Here is a 22848-nt window from a genome sequence, read left to right as displayed (position 1 = left end):
AAGGCAGAGCTTGTGGTACTATCTTACTGGGGAAAAAAAAAGAAGTGATACCACCTCCAGGAATAATGCCTGAAGCACCGGCACACTCATGTGTGTCTGTGAATACTAAAACCCATGAAAGACTGAGACTGTATAGAAATAAAAGGCAGAAGTAGAAGACAACGTAGATCCATTACAAAATACACTTAAGCAGGCTAAGGGAATCCAGAAGGCAAACCAGAGACACATCTAAAAAAGTGAACTATGCGCTGTATTACGCAGCATATCAATCAGAGGGAATAATGGCCGTTCTTTTGGAATAGTCCCATGAGCTTGTGAAACTGAGTTTGCCCTAACTCCGTGCTGTCTCTGCCCTGGGATGGAAAGGCAGCAATATGACCTGAACACCTAAAATCAAAGAGTAACACCTGCAGTGTGACTGTAGTTGATCCAAACATTGCTCACACGCTGCAGCAGACAGCATGTGACACAAGACTGATGAGTTTGCAGCTATGCTTTTACATTAAGAGCCAGCTAAACCTTCCTGTAGACCGCAGAACCAACTACATATAACCCATGAGAAACAGCAGCAATATTGACTGGACAAGTGTGCTTAAACTATTCTGACTATTGGTGAAACCTAGTATTTTAAATGTCTCATCCCCTACAAGTGATCTTTCATGTAAGGAGAATTTGCTACAGTTCTTAATTGCTCGGCACGAGTAGCACATGTCTGCTTGTAAAGTCCAGAGAGTCCTATGTTTACATCATTCCAATGCTACATGACAGAAATTTTGGGGTTTTTTTTCCATTTCCTTTTTTCTTATGTAGCAAATCATACATAGTGACCTTAAAAGAATGTTATTAAAACTACAAAGTCCAGAGGATTCCAGAGAATTCCAGAGAATGACAAAATTAAGGTCACCTGTGATACAAATATCAGAAGGTTTGGGAGTTTTTAAGTGAATAGGATGTTTTTAAGTTTTATTCACAGAAAAGATGTTCATTGCTTCTCATGTCAGGAACGTTTCTTGGTAAGCTGGAGTTACCTTTTGGTAACATTTGACCTAACTTTTCATTCGGTACGAACATCAGGACTTATGCCTGGTTCGAAGATGCATCATCAGGATACAGCTGATGACATTATTTTTATGGCAAAAGCTGTTGACCAAAATGAATGATGTCAAAGAATGAATATTGGAAAGAACTAAGCTTAACAGAAATAAGTTCAGTCAAAGAATTGAGACCTTCTGTATTTGTCACGTGTTATCTGACCACCTCCATGTGGGAGCTGAAAGGTAATGAGAAGCTATCCAAGTCAAAGCGCATGAAATCAACTCACCAGTTTATAAACCTGCATGAGTACACGCGCTGAAAGATAGCTGCGTGTCCTTTAGAATTACTGACACAACTTGAACACATCTGAGAATGATCAGAGACCTAAGTGGAAGCATTTGTAAGGGCAAGAAAAAAGCTTAAGCTTGGCCCTTAATCTTAAATTCATTTAGTTTCCTGGAGGAAGCAGATAAACAGTGCAGCTTACAAACAGGCACCAAGGGACACACACACCGATAGCACTTCTCAGTAGGTTCATGAAAGGCTCAGGCAGGAGACATGCTCAGGCGCAAGAGGAGCTGGTGGCTATAGCCTTCGAAAGGGAGGAAGTTCATTAGCTTTAGGCACAAAAAGAAAAGGTGATCTAATCACAGGGGATTATTTTTATCAAGGAAACCAGTGATGCTTTCAAACAGCAAACTGGTGTTATTGAAATTCCAACATCAATACATGGAAATATGCTTCTGTCTGAGAAAGTCATTACTGATGACAAGTAAACGGAGCAGGAAATAGCTTCCATGGTTCAGGGCAGATTCTGAATCTTCACTGATGGAAGGCATCAGGCAATTGAACAAAGGTGCTGACAGGATGAGTTAGTGGAAATAACAGAATCATACCAAGTGGTTCAATAGATTGAAATAAAAATCTGATGATTCATCGGCTCTGAGGGCGGTACGTGCCAAAGGCAAGGCTATAGCAAGGCATCTGGACAAAAAGAGATCCCCCTCTCCTCCCCACCAAAGGTGGTCCCTTTCCCCAGCTCTCCCCTTCGCTCTCCAAGGCCTGAGGCCACCCTTGGCCCACAGCTCAGCGTGTCCTGCCCTCCTGGTAACTTCAGCAAAGCCCACTGATTCGAGCGTATTTTTGGCAGAAGGCTGAGAAACGGCCGCCGTTGCATCCCCAGGAGCCTCCCAAGCCAAAGGCGAGCTGCGACGCCGCAGCGTTTTCTACCACCAGCTGGGCCTGTCCAAGGGATGCACGAGGGCAGGGCAGGGCTGCACAACCGAGCCACAACGAACACACATGCTCAAGTGAATGGCGAGATCTGCTACCATTTCTGCCTCAGCTCTGTAAAAATCGAATTTACAGCAAGCTCTCCAGGGGCCGGGGAAGCTCTGGTACGTGACTACGCGTCCGGCGCGGCTCAGAGCAAGGGCACTACTCCTGCTAAACCGCCTTCCTCCAAGCGCCGGGAGTGAACGAAAGGCGGCGGGGACGGCGGTGACAGGGCAGGTCCCGCACGGGTCCCCGCCCTGAGGCGGCGGCGCGGAGCATGCGCAGAGGCCGCTTCCCCCCTTCCGGCGGTTGCGGCGGCCGGAGCCTTGCGGAGGAGGCGGGGTAAGATGGCGGCCGCGGTGCCCGCCGCCTGCCGTGTCCGCGCCGCAGCAGCCCTGCTCCTGGGGTGCTGCGGCGCAGCGCTCGCCAGCGGCGTCCAGGTACGAAGGCTGGTGGGAGCGGCCGGCGGGGAGACAGGGCGGGCGGCGTTGGGCCGCGCCGCAGGCTCTGTGCTGCTGTTTCCTCCCCATCTCCTCCCCATCCCCTCCCCTCCGCGGGCAGAGCCCGCGCCTGCCGCCCCTCAGCTGCCCTCCCCGCCGCCGCCGCCGCTCTGGGGGCCGCGCCGGTGGAGCTGCCCGGAGGCGCTGCGGGAGGGATTGTGCTGGCTTCAGCGGGCGCAGCCTGTGAGCGGCTCTCCCCAGCCGAGGTGCGGCCGGTGCCCAGCGCCGGGCTGCCTTCCCCGGGCGGGCGGGCGGGCCTTTCCCGGCCCCGCCTCGCTCGGCCCCCTGGGCGTAACGCGGGGGGCCGCTGGCGGCTGCCCGCCCGGCCCCGGGGAGTCGGTGTTCTGGAGGCTGTGAGGCAGTACGGCACAGAAACAGGGGGCTCCTCAGGCACACGTAACTTTTTAAAACAGTTTAAAAAAGTTAAAAAAAACAAAAAAACCCAAACAAACCACCCGTTTTTCAATACGTTTGCAGGATTCTGAAACGCCGTTTCTCTTTGGCTACGCAGTGTAACTTTCAGTAGTCGGTGTTTTGCGTTCCTTTTCGGGACGTTGGCCGGCTGTGGTAGGTGTGAGTAGGGCTCCGCGGCCTAAAAGCCAGGGTGGGGCGCTCTCACAGGCGGTGGAGCTGCCCGGGCTCCCCTGGGCTTGATGCCCGCCTGCCCTTCTCGCAGGTGTCGGGCATTTTACACACAGAAGGAGCTAATTTTTTTTTTTTTTTCAGGTGGGAGTAACAATATTTCAGTCGTTATGCTTTTTGCATAGTGCCCACACTACATCTGGGGTGTTGTTTGCATTTGAATTCTGCTTTATTAACAAATTGTTATACCTGAAATTGATTACAAATAAGACAAAAAATATGCAATAGAAATACTTTTAGAGCCTTTGGATTACTAATTACACTGCAACTTGTTTGCTACTTGAAGTACAGTATGCTTTATGTATATTTTAACAAATGCTTTTTCTGTTACTGTGTTTTGTGTGAGACCACAGGCATCAGCCCAGTGTCCCTCAGAGAGTTAACAGAGTCTGATTAAGAATCAGCAAGTCTGGATTCTTGTCCTGTGACAGACTCGTTCCCTTACCTCCGAGAAGTGTTATCCTCTTTCTGTGCCCTGATTTATGCTCTCTGTTAAAGAAAAAGGGCCCTCTCCTCTGCAAAGCACCATGGGAACTATGGATAACACACATTATAGAGAAGGTGGTTGTTGTCATAGCTCCTGATTTTGGAGGATAAATGTAACCATGAGTTAAAATGAGTTAAAATTGCAGATTCACTTACCTGCTTTTGAAAAGATGAGAAGAACAATGAAAAGAGAAATTAAGCCAACCCCCATTTCTCATTAGGGAAGAAACTGTAGGTCAATAAATCATTTTATTTTGTTCTTAGAGTGTCCTTTGGAATAGAGATGTGTGGGCTTTTTGTTTTAACTATGCTGAAAGTGACTAATAGTTCTTTCTCCTTTGTTATTTAGCAAGTTTCAAGGAAAGATTTGGAGCAATTAGCTTGCATGAAATGTGCAAAATGGAATACAAAAAACTACCTGTTTTGAAGCTTTTGTAAGGTTTATTCACTGTTAAGGTGTGGTAAACATATGCATTGAACGCTGTTTTGTGGAAACAACAAAAATATGAGCGGTCATTTCTTTCTTATTGCTGAAAAACATCTAATATTTTCTCTATCCTACAGGATCAAGCAGAACAGTTCTTTAGAAGTGGACATACAAATAACTGGGCAGTTTTGGTAAGTGTGGTCCAGGTTGTTTTCTTCCAATAAAGTTGACAATTTTTCGTCAGGAGCCATAATTGCAACAGTCGCTCGAGAATTCTGTTGCTTTGAAAGAAATGGAAAGATAAAGACTTGGAAATGAATAAATTTGAAATTGTGTCTGCAAATCTATTACACTGTAATAAAATTATCTTTTCAGTATGACTGCATTTCAAGCACTCAAAACATCTAGCTACATGGCAGGATTCATAAAACAAAAGCTCTGACAGCATTAAAACAGTTAAATTACCATACTGCGTATTGAACAAAAGTGTAATTCTGTTATCAGAGAAGTAAATCTCTTTCACCAGAAAGGTACAATTTATTTCTGATTTTTGTTCTTATTCAATCTGTTAACTTGTGATAACAGGCTTAGAATAAAATAAATTCAGGCAACATAATGTTTAGATCAACTGTTCTTATCCTAGTGTTTTTTTATTTGCCATGAATCTTTTATTAGCTTTGAATCATGCTACACAATTGGTTCTTACTCACAATTCAGGTCTTAATGACTAATTTGTTTCAGAACACTGTTGTAATTACTCAGTAGCAGCTGTTTGTTTTCCAGATACTAAAATTGAGCAATGTAAAAGGAAAGTTAACAGTAATTAACTGAATTGGAAGGAATAATTTCTATATTCTCCAATGTACAAACTTGAAACTATTAAAACATCAAGTACTACTTTAATACTATTAACAAATAGGTGCTTTTATTAGTAGCTGTGAACACACACAAAGAAAGTGGAAAATTAGGTCCAAGGAGCTATACTTTCTGTCCTCAACAGATTCTCTGCTTGTTATATTTTTTCAGTAGTTCACGATTAAGCTTTGTAACAATTGTTACTAATTTTTAAGTGGTAAAATAGGGAGGGTTTTACTGCTACCAGGCACTTCAAGCCTGGGATCGTACTGCAATCCCACCTCATCAGTCGTTTGAATTAATATGCTGCAGTGTGAACAGCTGTATTTAAAGCATAGACACATTTTCCACTGTGTTGTAAGGGAGGTAATGAAGGAAGGGGGCAGATGATAATGTCTTGAAATGTCACAGCTAGATTGCCCACAGTTAGTTTTCAGAGCTTTAAATCTTGCCAAAAGGCAAATGTTCTCATGGACTGATTCCTGTGAGGGTTTTTTGAAATTTCTAGCTGACAGGATGATCGAACCACAAGGGGATCCTTTCAGCCTGAATTTTTATTATTATTTAAGCTACTACTCGTTTCTGTATATGAAAAGGCTAGAGAAAAAGATGTTACGTAGTATAACTTAAAGATGTTTCTATTTAAATTAGAGCTGTACATTTAAAGCTGCAAAATTTAAAAACTGTCTTAAATGCTTCTTCCTGCTTCTCTTTTAAAGTCACCTCTTCTAAAATACTTCTTTTGTCTGTTTGAAAGACTTGTAAAAGGGAAAAAAATTTGTCTCCAAAGGAGAATTGCTGCCCTTGGTGTGGAACAAACAAAAAGTAGTGAACTGAAGTTAAACACAAGGACAGTCATAAGGCTAGGAAGAAACTACAGCTGATTGCCTCTGAAGGTTTTTGAAATATCATTGGTTTGAGGTTTTTGAGGACAGATTAAATAATATCTGACCTAGGGAATAGTTTAAGTACAGAATGGCTGATCCCCAACCCTTCGCCTGTTAGAACAGTAGAACCTGAACTCTTTCGAGATTTTTGAGAATTTGTATTCAGATTTTGGTTAGAGCTCACTTAGCTCTTACTTTATTATATTTGACTCCTTAAATGCAAACATTCTCGTTGTATTTTCCCTTGTGTATGGCTTCGCATGAATTCACTTATGCCTTTGTGCAAGAATGCTCCCAGAATGGGTTTGCTATTGAGATGAGACTCTTCCTCTGATTTTTCTTCCGTTTGATGTGGAGAAAGCAAATGAAAAAATTTAGCTTATCCACTTACTATTGCTGAATTATTCCCTAAAGTGCCACTTTCTATACTTAGTTGGGGTTTATGACAATTTTTTTCATGAGTCAGTATGTTAAGAACATTTTTTTTTAACTTTTATTTTCAGCATTTGTTGCTTTGGTACAACAAAGATTTATATAGCTTATATCACAAGTTTCTTGGTGTTGGTATGCTCTGCCTGATTTGTTACTAGTTTGTTGATATTCCTGTAATCATGGTCTTCTGATGCAATGTGCCAGGCCAATTTGTATCTTTTACACTATTTAATATGCTTTTTTCCTCCCTTAAAAATTCAAGGTGTGTACATCTCGATTCTGGTTCAATTATCGTCATGTGGCAAATACTCTTTCAGTATACAGAAGCGTCAAGAGGCTGGGCATTCCTGATAGGTGAGGGCATCTTGGTGAATACAATTCCTTGCACATGTGCTGTTAAAGTTCTCTTGTTGTCTGAAGCAGTATAAAAATACATTTTTCTTCTCAGTTTAACTGGATAAAAGTAAAAAGGAAGGATGTGATCACATCAGCGTATTGAAAAGTGCGGCAATATCGTTCAAAAGGAAAAGCAACAAGTTACATAATAAAACTTCCAGTTGGAATAGGCTAATTAGGTTAAAAACATCAGTAGCTATCTGGGCACTAAAATGTACCGTTTAGTAAATTGCTGAAAGCATAATGTGAAAATTGATAAATGCATTCAGCAATGACAGTACTACTCTGAGATATGGCTTTTGCTGTACTTTAATTTCCTTTCAGTGTGGAGATGTTAGCAACCCTAACTGTACTAAAATGTAAGACTTCCACATCTGCAACTACACTGAGAGTCTCTAAACTAAAGGCCCTGAACAAAGCAGCCCCTACATATTGAAAGCAGCCTTGAAAAATCCATTTTGCATGATGTTTTTAGAGAAACCAGAAGCTTTGTCCATCAAATTGTGCTTCTCTAGCAATAGCTGAATGGTTAAAACATGTCCCTTCTTTGACAACAGGCTTAGGAAGGTGAACCAACTGTTCCGAAGTGTCTTTTAGTTGTGTTCCTACTAGAAGTTCTAGGGGTATCGGCACAGTTCCATCAGCTGTTTTGGAATGCAATTTACTTGTACCAGAACTGCAGAAGCGAATTTTAGACACCAACATCCATTGAATAATAGGCTATGTGTATCCATAGGCTCCTATGGAAATCCTGGTGGCCCTGGTTTTTAGTGTTAGTTTAGAGAACTGGTAGGTTCTGCAGCATGTCTGCCTAAAGAGGTATGGCCTGCTCCATCATTGCAAAATGCATATTCTGATGGATTAAATTTGTATGACTCTTTTTTTTGTCCAAGTCCAAAACTGTAGTATCTGGAGTCCCCACTTAGCTTCCACTCAGCTGGGAATGCAGTGGCAGCATCATCCTGTTTCCTGTGTGTATTTTTGAAAAGAAGAGAGTGACTTCTTGGTTTTTGAAAGAGGGGATGCAGAAACCTAATTTTTGGAAGCATTTGGGGACTATAAATCCAAGGGAACGTACGGCCTAAGCACTATGGGCTGAAAGCCACAGAAATATGGCATTTTTTTTGCACGTCTCTTTCGGAAGCATGTGTCTTCTTTCCTGTCTAGTCTTCGAAGCATAGATGCCCTAGGCCCTACCTTAGAAATTCTTTCACTAGTTCTACGCTTACCTGAGAACTTTCATCTTCTCTGCATCCATCCATCTTCACCATTAAGGTCAAAATAGGTGGCAGTTTTAGAAATACTGCAAAAACTACAGCATGGCTGGAGGTTTCTGTTGTTCAGTATCCTGATCCATTTCTTATCCATACCCAAGGATCTGGAAATTAATCTCAAAAAGCCAGCAATGCTTTAGACTAAGGTCAAGAATAAGACATTGGAGAAGACTGAGAGAGAGAGAGCGAGAGCCTGTTTTTTCCCATTTGCAGCAATTTTTCCATGGATTTGAGTGGCTTTCTCCCTTAGACAAACGTCTTCCTCTACGTGTCTTTCTTTCTTTGCTGTTGATAAGTCTAAAAAGAAAAAAAAAACAACCCAAATCACATCTTAAAGATAAACATTTATTGTGATTCTTGGGGTTGGTTTTTTTTGGAGGGGTTTGCGCATAGTCTCATTTTGAGTGGACCTGTGTCAATTTGGTGGCTTAAATAGATTTGTCATCCAACAACAGAACTCATTAGGAAAATGGATTGTGGTTTTATAACTGTAAGTTGCTCTGGTTTGTTGACATGTGGGCATAATGCTCCAATTCATACAAGGAAAGTTTTGCTAAAATAAAACAAAGCCAGAATGAATCCAGAAATTCTTTTTGATTACTGGAATCATTATGCAGTGTGAATTTTATGTCATGAAGATAGTATTAATATAATATATGGTTAGATTACTTTGGTTTAACAGTTAAGATGCAAGTTAACACCTAGATTGTTTTGCTGCATCTATGTACCACTTGTACACAGTGGTTCTGTTTAACCGTGGAATATTTCATATGCTTTTAAGAATGCCATAGAGTATACAGACTTTGCATGTTTGTGGTCACCTGTCTGTACTACTGCTATGCAGAACCTTTTACTGAATGATGTGTGATTATTAATTCTTTTTTTTTTTTTTTAATAGACACATTCCTAGCAAAAATACAGTGCTAAACTGTAGGCCTAGTGGTGGCTTAGTCTGGAATATTCTCTTCTGAGTATAATACAAAAAATGGGTGTACACCTGACTGTCTCAGTAAATCTGCAAGGCATATATTCAACACTTGCTTCCAACTAATTCCCTTTAAATGATACTCTTTTATAAAAGTAGTTTTGTGCTGCTGTGCATGTGTGGAGAAAAAAATTCTTTATTTCTCTTCTGTAGTTGTCCTCCTCTGGCTTCTGTGATTGCAGCTTCATATTTATGCCAGCATTTTATTCTCATTGAAATAATTTACTTTGATTATTTTTGAGGATTTATGCTTATGTTATTTTGGGCAACATTTTTCTCTCTTTTTTTTTCCTTTTTTTTTTTTTTTTTCCTTTTTTTGTGCAATGTGGAGTGTATCGGCTCTTAACAAAGAATAACTTTACTCTTAAAATGCTCATGCAGACATACAGGTGAACAATGACAAGCACAGGAATGGTGTTTAAATAGCAGGACATAGTTTAATTTATAACTGTGTGCCTGAGAGTCTGAATTAGCAGCATTCTTTGCAGGTACAAAGCTTTCCTTTTGTAAGCATCGTTTGGGAGAACACAAAGATTACGGTCCAGGAGAAACTATATCTAAGAGAGCGTTATCCAAGGAAAGGACTGACTTCACCTTGTTCCAGACGTCTCTGGCATATTCTTCCTAGTGCTAACAATCTCCAGTGTCTACTAGTTATTTCATATTTTGACCCAAATCTGACCCTGCCAGGTGAAATATAGATCTTTGGCTGCATGCAATTTGGAAGAGCTTTATAATGTGCTGTTTCATTGGGTTCTTTGGGTTTTTTTGTTTGTTTGGGTTTTTTTGTTTGTTTGGGTTTTTTTGTTTGTTTGGGTTTTTTTGTTTGTTTGGGTTTTTTGTTTGTTTGGGTTTTTTTGTTTGTTTGGGTTTTTTTGTTTGTTTGGGTTTTTTTGTTTGTTTGGGTTTTTTTGTTTGTTTGGGTTTTTTTGTTTGTTTGGGTTTTTTTGTTTGTTTGGGTTTTTTTGTTTGTTTGGGTTTTTTGTTTGTTTGGGTTTTTTGTTTGTTTGGGTTTTTTGTTTGTTTGGGTTTTTTGTTTGTTTGGGTTTTTTTGTTTGTTTGGGGTTTTTTTTGTTTGGTTTTTTGTTTTTCCCCTAGGTACTACGAAATGCTGGGTTGTTTTTTTTCTTGGTACTGTGAAGAAAACAATGTCTGGTGTCAACCCACTTGTGTTCTTCAGAAGAATTCAATTAACACAGATAATAATACAATAATGTATCAGATATACTATAATGGTTTGAGAAATATTCAGGAGCTCCTCAAATTTAATTAAAAATTGTCATAATGTTCTTAATTGATCTGTCTGAGAGGGTGTAAAAAGGCTGGGATTTCTTCTGTGGAGCTGCATGAAATGACTTAGTGCCCTGTAAAAATCTCCAGATTTTTTATAAAGAGTTCTGCCAGCCCAGGTCCAGGCAAGTCTGTATCATAAAGTTGCTAATGTCAACTACCCTTGTGCTTGTCTTTGGCCAAACTTAATCCTGTAGATAAATAACAGCTAGCTGCATTTCCACGTGTGGTATCTTTATAATAGTGAGGATGTGCATAAGGAAATATGGTATAATTAAGCAAAGTTTCACTTACAATTCCAGGAGTCTTCTTAATGTTATAAGCTATTGTTGTAATCATGGGACAGTGTTGTAATTTCTGTTTGACTGTTATGTGAAAATAGAATGGCTGAAATGTTTTTGTCTTATTTTCCATAGTCACATTGTCCTGATGCTAGCAGATGATATGGCATGTAATCCCAGAAATCCCAAACCAGCTACTGTGTTTAGTCATAAAAACATGGAGCTAAATGTCTATGGAGATGATGTGGAAGTGGATTACAGAAGCTATGAGGTGACTGCACTTTAATTAAATCATTTGTCTTTGTTTTTAGTGTTGGTTTAAAGATTTATACAACATCTGTGAAGTCTGAAGAAGTCCTTCTATTCACATTACTGCGTTTGGGCTGGGCTTTTATTATCAACTGATAGGTTTAAAACATGCACCCCTCCCCCCTTTGATACTCAGTTTTGTATTTGAAATTTATTATACTAGAAACATGTTGTGTATTGGCTATTTTAAATAATGGAATCTCCACGGTTAAAAGAATATATGGAACTCCTTGTATGTGTTAGGAATACACACGTATGACTGAAATTTCTGTTCTTTGGAAATGGCTGGTCAGTGTCTCATTTTGCAAACACTTAACACCACTGTGAAACTTCTGGCATGCAAGTCAAATGTTCATTAGGGAGATCTACTTAAATTTCTACTGTAAATTAGTTACTATATAGAAATCTGCATTCTACCACCTTTTCATTTTTGTGTATTATTCCTTCAAACAGACAGTGTCTTTACCAGTTGATCTTAAATTGGATATCAGTTACATGGTTTAATAGTGCTATATAATAATTACTGGTTTATAGCAGCATATTTAAGTATATAGTAGGTGTTTTATTTCTCTGAAGCTTTGTATAAAGAAGTGAAGATACAACACTGAAACAGAGATTTTCTTTTTATCATGTTTTTTCCTGAGTATGGATTTGCTGCTAGCGTCTGAGCTGTGTACATCTGCATGAAGAGGAAGTGGTGTTTTATAGGATGTTTTACAGTCACCATCCAGATGGGTCTTACCTGATCACTCAGACTTATGTAACCAAAATTGATCTTGTTTTTCCTTTCCTGAGTTGCAGAGGGAATGTAAACTTTTATTTTTCCGTGGTAACACACGCTAATGTTGGAGCATTTTGTAAGTACATGAGCAGCTTTGGCAGAATAAAGCTATACGCTGACAGGTTTTCAGATCAATGAAAATGTATTTAGAAATTATAATGGTAGTAGACTTATTGGATATAATAAAGCAACAGGCTGATGATAGTGGAATAAAGTAAAAGGTACCATATGACTGCAAACCTGCATTAAAACCTTAAACAGAAAATGTCTGTTTATGCAGTTTATACCATGCAACATTACATCTGGTTAGATACACTGCATATTTTAGTGTTCCATTATTTAATTTATATAACCCATCCTAGAGTTGTTAATATCTTTTTCTCTTTAGAAAATAGCTTTATGCTTCTATTCATAGGTTACCGTTGAGAATTTCTTGCGTGTATTAACAGGAAGAATCCCACCAAGCACACCGCGATCTAAACGTCTCCTTTCTGATGACAGAAGCAATATTCTAATATATATGACAGGTAATTACAGGTTTCTGTATACAGTTTATTGATGTTTCTTGTTCAGTTGGATGGGCCTGTTTGAAAGCATGAAAACCCATCAGGAGTCCAAACAAACAAAAGGGTCAACAAAAGGATTTTTTTTTGTTTTTTTTTAGCATGTCATACTAATTAAGAAAAAACCTGTAAGGTAGTACTCAGCAAGTATAGTTTCCAGTTTAAATGATGTATGTGTACTGTTCTTACTGTACTAATATTTTCTTTTGCTGGAGTCTGTTTGGAGAAAGAGAATTGTTTGCCTTTTTTATAGAAGAATGGTCAATCAGGCTGAATATCTTCCTTTAACCTATGTACTTGCCTAACTTCTGATTTTTCTGTCAGGCCATGGTGGAAATGGTTTCCTAAAATTTCAAGATTCTGAAGAAATCACAAATGTAGAACTTGCTGATGCCTTTGAACAAATGTGGCAGAAAAGAAGGTAAGAAAAAAGCATTATTTAAAGGTTAAATACTGTATTTCACAAACGTGCCTGAAGTCTTACCTAGTAGGCCTTGCTTACCTTCAACAGTGATACTATCCATTGTCCATAAAATTTCATAAAAGTTTGCATTCAGAAAGAAGGTTTTTATCGTTTGTTTTCAGCTTCTTGCAGTTACAGCTGCTCAAGTGTATTGCTTTGACTAAACTCGCATCTTACAACCAGTGTGAACTCTTCTGTTCCTTAGGTTCCTAGCAGCTGTCCTGGTAACTAAAAAGCAAAGTATTTGTATGTTGTTTCAATTTAAAGAGAGATGGGTAAGGAGGCTGTTTTATTTCTTTTAGGTACAATGAATTGTTGTTTATTATTGATACTTGTCAAGGAGCATCCATGTATGAACGATTTTATTCACCTAATATAATGGCCTTGGCTAGCAGCCAAGTTGGAGAAGATTCTTTATCGGTAAGTAGATTTTTGTGATCCTGAAGACAGTTTTCAGAATGCCAGAGGTCCTATTGACTTTTAACTAAAAATTTCCCTTCTAATTGCTGAATGCGTAAGGTGTTTATTTACAAAGCATGGTTTTGACAAAACTTGTAAGTGTGCTTTTCCTGCTTGTTTTTGTGCACTGTCCCAAAGAACCAGGCTAACGATGGATTTCTGTGCTTACTGGCCAATTTATGCATTGCCTGGCATAGGAAGAAATTTTATGGGAAGACTACTGAGAGATATGTGTGGGGAATATTCAATCTAGGACTTCTTACACTTAATGTGCAAAAAAAATACCCACTACCTTTCACCTGCTGTAATTATATCCCAGCTGAATCACAGAAGGAGCAATAGGAGAGAGATCCTAGTCAGACCAAAACCAGCAGGTCAGGATTACCTGAACCTGCACAGTGCTGTAAGATAAGCCATCTCTCCTAGCCCTGTTTTCCAAGTCCTAAGAAGCTCGGGGCAGCCCACAAATCTGTACTGGACCATTAAGAAGAAAGGGTTCCCTGCTTTTTGTCAAGCATGGAGATTACCAGGATATAGTCTAGAAAAATGAAGATAAACTGTATTATTCAGCTTGTCAACAATATGTTTCTTCATGGCTAGTAATTTTCTTTGCGTGATTTGCCTAAGAACAAAAAAAATTATGCTTAACGTTTGTAACATGCTATTACATTCTGTTCCCTCTCCTAAATACTGAGTTCTTTCCCGCAAATGCCCAGTAACTGCTGTGTGTTGTTTTTAAGCATCAACCTGATCTTGGGATTGGCGTTCATCTTATGGACAGATATACATTCTATGTGCTAGAGTTCTTGGAAGAAATTCATCCAGCCAGTCAGACAAATATGAATGACCTAGTAAGTAGAATACTCAACATTCATGAATATGCTAATGACTTTAACAGTTTCAAAACTAATTTATTTTGTCCGTAGGGTTCTCGAATGCTTTTTGTTCTCCTGCTGTTTCTCTGGGAAGCAGCTTTGGGGGGAGTGTTTTTTTGCCATTATTAAATGTAGTCGTAGTGTCACACTTAAAGGATTGTCCTCAGTGTGAAAGTGGTTCGCTGGCTACAGAAAAAAATTAACCAAAATTAGCCAGATTTTTATTCATGGAAAAATGAATAAAGTTTTCATTAAATATTCGTTTTAATACAATGAAGTGTTTGCACATGGAAAATTATAGTAGGAAGATTCTAAAAATCAGCTTAAAGGATAGCAGACACCTTGCAGATGTGGAAAGGCAGGCATTGATATTGTTTAACAAAGGTGATTAAACAGTTAAAATTCTAACTGTGCACTCACAAATGCCTGCAGAGACTAGTTTCTCTGTATATCTGCTTAGATTCCAGAGCAAGGTATGTCCAAATCCATCAGTGTTTGGAGTTAATTATATCTTAGGTCAATACTAATTGTAGGTTTCAGGAATGAGGCAGGAGGTAAAAGAACCCCAAGCAGATAACCTATGATAAAACTTACGAAAATGCCTCTATAACAGTTAGATGTATACACTGGTGAGATAACATAAAAAGTAACCATATTTTATTTACTCTATTAACCCTTTATACCTGTTCCAATACTAGTTTCATTGTAGTAATACATTATGCTTTGGTTCCTTGTAGCTGTAAATCCTGACATGCTGTGTCAGTGATCTAAGAGCCACCACTTACAGAACACATTGTCCTTTGATGCATTTCTGTAAAAGGAGCAGCTGCTCAAAAGTTTTATGCCACCCTCTGTCTACAGAGGATGGTGTTAGCCTGGCTGCTAGATGTGTAGTAGAATTCTCTCTGAACAGCCCACACTTGACAGATTTTATGTTGATACAGAATTGATTCAGTGACTAAGATTCAAGATTCTTTTACTACCATGGGAATGAAATTCTGTCTTGTAATTTAATACCTTCTGATCATGGGATACAGGTAACTTTAAAATAAATCTCGTTACAGAGGAATATGCAAGCTCTTTATTGAGTATCTTCTTCTAGCCAGTTCATTCAAACAGCACTTTAGAACTCTGTTCTGTAAACCAGAAAATGAATTGATGTTAAAAAAAAAGTCATAAAAAATGAACAGTGGTTTCTACTGTATAAGACACCACCTGGGAACTGGTATAACTGGTCTAGCCAGCTAGATATTAATCCAGTTCTGAAAAATGTAGAAGACTTGTTAGCTGGCCAAGTAGTTTACCTTTTGAGCTCTTGCATTTTTGTTTTTGCTTATATGCCAAATACTCGGGAAGACCTGTGGGAAGTTATCCCACACTAGTAAATTCCTTGCATCATGTAAGTCATCTTATCATATGTCGATCTGCTTATTGTTGCTCTGGGAAGGGAAGAGAATGGACCCAAATAAGTCATGATTTGTGATGGTCAGGTACTGAGTCGTAATATGCACGTATTTCAGCAAATGGGACCTCTTGGTTTCAAGTCAGTGCTTTTCAGGCCTTCACCTCAGAGTTCCGAAATGACATATGGTTAAGTCCATGGTAAGGATACAAGCCCATTTATTTGCCAGCAGTTATAGGGGATACTTTGGCACTGGAATGCACTGTTAGTGTTGTGCTGGTTTAAGACCAAAGACCTACTGCTTATCCACGTCTGATTTTTTTAAAAATTAACACTTTCCAAACTCAGGGTAACATACTAAGTGGCTCACTAACTAGCTTTGAAATTATTAGCTAAATTTTAGTTGTTTGATCTTCTGATGCGTTAAATGTCTGCTCTTTTAGAGTTACTGTGTATTTGTTACACTGCCTCTATCCCATCACCGCTTTACTTTTCTGCAACCACTCTTAAAACAGCTTCCCTTCACAACCACCTAAGATTTGGATGTTGCATTCCTGCAAAGAGTGAGACATCTTTTTTCACAATCCACTCCACCTACTCCCCACCTGCTCCATCTGTGTTGCTAAAGGATAGCATAAAGTTGTGCAAATGACTGACTTTCAGTTTGATCACAATTCCAAAAAAGTAAAGACTAAATTGAAATGTCACACATTTGAACTTTTAAAATAAGGTTCAAAGAAATTTCTAAATGAGATATCATTTGTCATAGAATAGCTAAAAATGTTGTTAAGAAAAGTCAAGATAACAAAGTTTCCATTTTGGGGAATTGTTTAGCTTTATTTGAATAGTATCTTATTTTTAAAACTTTGGAAAAATTGACACATGAAGAAATGTGTTTCATTTAGCAAGTGTTTGCCTTTTTTTGTCGGAAGACCTCAGTTATTAGTGTTAGTCTGCTGTGGTGTAATTGCTTTGCAGTCTTTCTTTTCTTACACTGGTACTGAATAGGTAGATTTTTAATACTGAAGTCTTCTCAGTGCCATTGCACATTTTTGTTCAAGATTCATCTCAACATCTTATGGTAGTAAATTGTTGTGGGACAGGTTAGAAATAGTTGGATGCAGTATCAGTTTCCCACTTCCAGTGCTGATGCAGTTGTTCTGGGACATTTATGCTCTCTTGAGAGCTTGGAAGAGAGACTTAATAGTATAACTGCATCATAGATTTATGCATCAAATAGCAGGATTAAAACAAATACTTAGCTTTTATAGCTTACTTCAGAGACTTAGTTTTTATGTTTGTGCATTTAGTTGGAGCAGAGTTGCAAATTGGTTGCATTCTGGTGAAACTGAAACTTAAGAAGGTTTGTTTGCATTGACAAGTGGCTTTGTATGGGAAGCGTGATGCTGATGAGCCTAGTTCATTTTCACTTCACAGGGAGGATAACAGAAAGATTTGATCTGCCCCTATCTTTTCTTTAGCAGCTGTGTGATACTCTGCCAGCAAGAGCGTTGGGAATCATTAAAAAAGAGCTCAGTGGATATGTGTGCTTGTATGCTTCAGTTAAGGTAAAGGTGAAAGTGAGCTGAAGGCTCCCTGGACCAGCAGCCTAATGCCGTATGCTTACAGGCTTAGACAAAAAAGGCAAGGTATAAACGAGAAACTGTAATAGAGCAGGAGGGAGGAATGGGGAGCTAGAATCAGTCCTCTATGAAGAAAAGCCAGGTATATTGTTTCCTCTCTGGGAAACTTTAAATGCAGGGCTTTGTTGTCCTAAGAGAAGAAGCCATACAAGCCCATGCATTTTGTGTCAGGCTGAGCACAGAATTTCTGCTAGGAAGTATGGACTGAAACTCACAGGTTTTGTCCATCATGATCTGGGATAATTGAGGCTGCATCTGCATTGAGCTAGCTAGGCCCTGTGATTTTTGTCCTAAGAGTGCAACCTTCTATGAACTGACCCGTGATGTAATTAGGTATATGAGCTCTAGATCCAGTGACTGATGAACCTCTTTGTGAAAAATCACTTGGACAACTTAAGATTAAGGAAGATGAGCATCCACGTTGAGAGCATCCTTCATGTTTATTAAATATTCTTTGTTGCTGGAATATATACGGACTCATATAACGCATGCTATTACCAGGTGGTCTGCAGGTTGCCCATGAGACAGTTGAATGGACAGCGACATTTGCTCATGGAACTGTCCAGAGCACCGTAGACCTCTCGCCTCTGTCTAGCGGGCATGTGTGTCTAACTCCTGTGTCTAGTGGAGTTGTGTGTTTGGTTGTGAAGTGCCTTCAGATGATTGAGGCATGAACTCAGCTTTCCAAGCTCATCAAGGAGGCTAGAGAGATTGAGGCCTTGGCCTGCATTTCATGGCACTTTAAGCTAGGTAGCATTATTAATAAAAATACAAACCAATTATTATTTATTGTATTACATTATGTGCATTACCAGATCCCTTGAAATAAGGAATCTGTCCAGATGGGAAATATTAGAGACTTTTGTGGCGAGTGTGGTAGGACTTGTACAAAAAGGCATTGTGTCCAAAGTGCATTGGTTTTGCCTTGAATATCTGCTGGGTACATAACAATCTTGTTATTTAATAGGCACGCTGTCTTGTCAGATATTCTAAATGCCACAACAAATCTGCCACTGTTACGTCTACTTCTTTTCTGCAAATGTACCTTTTTACAGAACTGAGTTCATTGAAAACAGATAGTGCTGTTTTTGTCTTCCAGGTGTTGCAATGTGTGCTGGATATAGTGGATCTGATATGTAGACAAAACACATAGATAAAATAAATAATAAGGTATATAGCTAATTTGTAGGTTTTACAGGATGTCTCTGTGAACTGAATGTACATAAAACACCTTTGATATATGAAGATCCTAATTCTGCATTAATTTGCAGGCTATAAAGTAGAAATAAGACTAAGAGATTTTTTTTCTTTTCGATCAAAATGTATATTCTTGCTTCTTTATGAAGCCTTTATTATTAGCTACTTATCAAGGCTTGTTTAGTCTTGCCTGCCTCCCTTTGGTAAATATGAAGAATTTATACCCACTTGTGCTTTTTGGAAGGTTATAGCAGCATTGCTGCATCTATATTCAGAAATACGTTCGTGCATTTAATCAATTAGATGTAATTGATGGCTGGCTTTGACAGAAGCATTTCTAAACTCGAACAGCATAATTGTGAGGATAAAGGTTTTCTGAAATGCATAATCAAGATGTTTATGCCTTTTAATGTTTTTGTTCTGTCATTTTTTTCAGCTGTGGAGCTTGTACTGAGATTAATAGAAGTTATGTGTGGCGTTTTCTTTTTATAGCAATTTCATTTTGCAAGGTATATGTAGAGACTATTGATGAATGGGGGACAGGATATGAATGTCCATCTTGGTTTCCAGTTTCAGGTCTGTCCAAAAAGTTTGTGCGTTTCCACACCTGGGCACCGAACTGATCTCTTTCAGCGAGACCCGCAAAATGTGCTGATAACAGACTTCTTTGGCAGTGTGAGAAAGGTTGAAATTACGACAGAGACAATTTCTTTGGACGGTGACTTAGCTGGTTTTGAAAGCAAGTAAGTAGTCATTATTTAGACTTGATTTGTATAGCTCTGCACCACAGAAACGAAGTAGTCATATGACTTGTCAAGGAAAGAACAACTCCGATTTCGTGTCATTTCTTACAAAGAATCAGGGAGTTAGTATGGACCTGCTACTACTGGTAAAGTTGGGGTTTGTCAGCTGAAAACTTTGTTTAAAAATGCTCACCCCTTTATTCAGTCTTGTAGATAAATACTGCTAAAGACCAAGGTACGGATGTCAGCAACAAAAAAATTCGACTAAACTTTTCTTTCTTCCTTAACATTTCTTCTTTAATGTGCAGAAATATTTTGTTACTGTAAATTCCTGCTTGCAATAGTTTACTCCCTCAGACAAGCTCCGAATATAAGCCATGAGTTAGTTGTTTCATAACGACTAGCTTTTTAATAAATGCTTTGTTTCTGTTCTGTGAATTCTCTGGCTTTTGACTTTAACTGTCCTGAGAATTTCTGTTGCTGAGATGCAGCGATTCATTTGAATAAAACTGCTGGTGCGAGTTCATTGATAGAAGTTGTAACGAGGCTTCCATTACCTTGTGGATGAAGAAAGAATTATAAACTACTTTGTATTTTTGGTATTCTGTTGCCACCTATTGGGAACATGTAAAGGAAGATGTGCTTGTACTGTGGGGTTTTATTTAGCATTGTACTTCCATTTCTGTTGCATCTTTTATTTTTCATGATACTGTCCTCTAGGAGGGGAAAAAAAAAAGAGGGATTGAAATAGTCTGCTATACCAGGGTTGAAATATTTTTCAACCCATAAATTTAGGTAAATTATTTTCTACCTTGTGTACTGTTGCTCAAATCAAAGAACAAGTTAGTGGATAGTAGTTTTATTAATTTTAAAGTAGTCAGGGGCAGTTTAGACTGGACATTAGGAAGCATTTCTTCACTGAGAGGGTGGTCGAACACTGGAACAGGCTTCCTAGAGAGGTGGTTGATGCCCCAAGCCTGTCAGTGTTTCAGATTCATTTGGACAATGCTTTAACTTTTGGTCAGCCCTGAATTTGTCAAGCAGTTGGACTAGATGATTGTTGTAGGGCCCTTCCAACTGAAATAGTCTAGTCTATTCTAAAGATAACAGTAACTCTGGTCCTCATAATTAAAAATATCCTACACGGTTCAGTGTATTTCATATTTTATTTTCATACTGTATTTTTATCTGCATCATGTGCGTTAGTACTAACCATATGTATCTCAAGCTAATTTTGTGACTTTAGTTTAGAATAGTATTTAGTGACACAAAATTTGTTTTTTCTCTGAAGAAGATAAAAGCTTTTGGCAAACAACAGACGTTTTGCCAGTCAAAAACCATGACGAAAACTTACCTACGTGGGTTTCCAATTTGTGGACAATTAAAAGGAGAAATAGGGTTTGGACAACTTTACTGTTCTGAAACAGGAAATGACTGGTTGGGATTTTCAGCTTTTATTTTTGAGTTAGTTTGGTGCCAACATATGCAGGGTTTTTGGGTATCTGGCACACTGCTGAGTTGAACACACGGAAGCGATGTTGAGAAATGGGCACGTACGCACAGAGAGGAATATTATTCTTGTGAAATGTTCTGATATTTACTGAAAGCTGTATTACATTATCATGGCAATTCCAGTTAGCTTAAATCTGTGAAATTGGAAGGGATGGGAACATGCTGGTTTAATAGCTAAATAGTTCTCCTTTAGCTTGAGAGAGTCTTTGAGAACGTGTGTGCCTAGGAATGGAAGCACACAGCAGCAACTTACGGAATACGGCCTCACATCTGTAACGTGCACGACGATTTTTAAGTGGTCTTGTGTAAAACAGCGAGTTATTCATTGCACTATATTCAGATACAATTTTCCAAAAAAGTACCTCAGTTCTCAGTTTCTTGTTACCACTTTGGAAGAGTTTATAGAGAGTGTGTTTTTAATGGAGAAGAAAGTACCGACTTTGTAGAAAAGTGCTGGAAAACTGTAGTATAGCTGTATAGATAGTGATGTGGAGTGCTTAATAAATTCCTTAAACAGAATTCTGAGGTCAGTACCTCTTGGTATGAGAGAGATCTGTTTTGCTACAACAAATTTAAGAATTATAGCTTGAAGTGAATTTGTTAATTAAAAATGTTAAATCTTTTTTAAAAAAAGCGGTTTTGGAGGGTCTGCTCTGCAAGACCTAGTTACTCTGGTGTTATTTAAAGAATATTATAAACGTTACACACATTTACGTTTGAGGCTGTTAAGAAGTCAGAACACTTCACAACTTATGTGATCTTTGAATAGATACTACCCGGTTTGTCCGAAATTAATGTATGAATGACCCTTGAATGAAAGAATGTGAGTGCAACCTCCTCAGTGTTAGTTAAACCATTCTGTGCCTTTTGGGAATGTGATGGCTGTTGACACCCCAGATTGCACTCTTATGTACAGTAGCTAGGGAAAGATGGGGCTAGCACAGCCTGGTTTATTCTTTTTGCTATCGTTGGGAGAGATCTAAACCAGGTTTATTGACAATGAATAATCCTTCTAAATTAGCCATCAGTAATCTTGTTCATGCCTAATACTGTTTTAAAAGCCTGTATGAAGAGGAAAAAGTCACGTATACTTGAACTTGTGCCCCTTAAGGGGTTGCAAGAAGTATTTACCAGGAAGTATCTGCTAGATCACAAATATATACCACTAATAGAAATTTTGGTGTATTACATTGGCTACTGAGTGTGCAGATCTTTTTTTATTCTGACAAAATCTATGCAGAATCTTAAGTCTTTTCCTTTTTTTTTTCTGTATTGGATTCCAGTTAGATTTTTTTTTTTCCTAAAAGATAATTTGCAGAGGTTTTATTGGTTTAATATTTGATATAGTCTCTTGGCTTCATTCCTTTATGAATCATTTCCTCTTTGTTTTATTCTTTGCTCTATGTTAGCTGGATACCTTTTTCCTTTTACACACTGGTGGCAGTAGAATGCTACAGAATATTCGTGTTGTGGAGCAGAAAATGAAATGCAGACCTTGACTCCGATGCAGTCTTAAGTAGTCTGCGTTAGATCTGATTTGTTTGTTTTAAAATTGCGAGTATCATATGTGCAGATAAGGGCATTAAAAACCAAATGAACAAAAGACGTAAACCACTGATTACACAGATAACGGGTAAAGAAGATGCCATCACGTGAGGCATGAACATGTGTTGGGATTGTACTGCTGGCAGACTGTTCAAGTTTTCATCTTGCCCACTGCTGTGACTTTGCCAAATCTTTTCAACAGAAGTTTGTTCTTTTTTTACACAATCGCTTAGCAATTACTTCGTAATGTGCATCCACTCCCAAGCTCGGCGTGAGCTATAGCTGTGCAACCAGATCAGAACTGGCAGTTTCATGTTGAGCACAAGCTGTGACATTTGACGAGTGAGGCCTTTGAAGTTTCCTTTGGCTTTGGCTGAGACTTGTACAAAGAACAACTACTAATTAACCAAAAGAAGACGCTTTCTTTCTGTCCACATAGTAGTAGGTGAATATTTGTGAGTAAAAGCTTTAAAAAATAGAAAGAAGAATCCTCTGCTGTTTCCTTTCTTCATAGCAGTTTCAATCTAAGCTATGTTCACTTCAAAGGGCTTGTTCTGCAGCTGTCGCAGTCCTGACTGGGTTTGTAGCTGC

The 22848-nt window shown here is 38.7% G+C and overlaps 1 protein-coding gene across 3 annotated transcripts in view; it reads left to right on the top strand.

Moving 5' to 3' along the window:
- The first annotated feature begins 2610 nt into the window (after window positions 1-2610).
- PIGK (phosphatidylinositol glycan anchor biosynthesis class K) overlaps window positions 2611-22848 on the top strand; it is a 73706-nt gene continuing 53468 nt past the window's right edge. For 2 of the 3 annotated variants that reach the window (XM_087731855.1, XM_087731857.1), the window contains exons 1-9: window positions 2611-2750; window positions 4503-4556; window positions 6802-6893; window positions 10901-11036; window positions 12271-12382; window positions 12743-12839; window positions 13184-13301; window positions 14081-14191; window positions 19028-19200. In XM_087731855.1, coding sequence (XP_087587981.1) covers window positions 2658-2750; window positions 4503-4556; window positions 6802-6893; window positions 10901-11036; window positions 12271-12382; window positions 12743-12839; window positions 13184-13301; window positions 14081-14191; window positions 19028-19200 — 986 coding nt within the window. In that variant the 5' untranslated portion in view covers window positions 2611-2657. The remainder of the gene's footprint in view (window positions 2751-4502; window positions 4557-6801; window positions 6894-10900; window positions 11037-12270; window positions 12383-12742; window positions 12840-13183; window positions 13302-14080; window positions 14192-19027; window positions 19201-22848) is intronic. The other variant, XM_087731858.1, reaches the window with a different exon arrangement.

Source organism: Nipponia nippon, unplaced genomic scaffold (assembly GCF_047370975.1).
Source record: "Nipponia nippon isolate SJK-2023a ecotype South Korea unplaced genomic scaffold, ASM4737097v1 scaffold_5, whole genome shotgun sequence".
Lineage (NCBI taxonomy): Eukaryota > Metazoa > Chordata > Aves > Pelecaniformes > Threskiornithidae > Nipponia > Nipponia nippon.
This window is presented reverse-complemented; position numbering and strand designations above follow the sequence as displayed.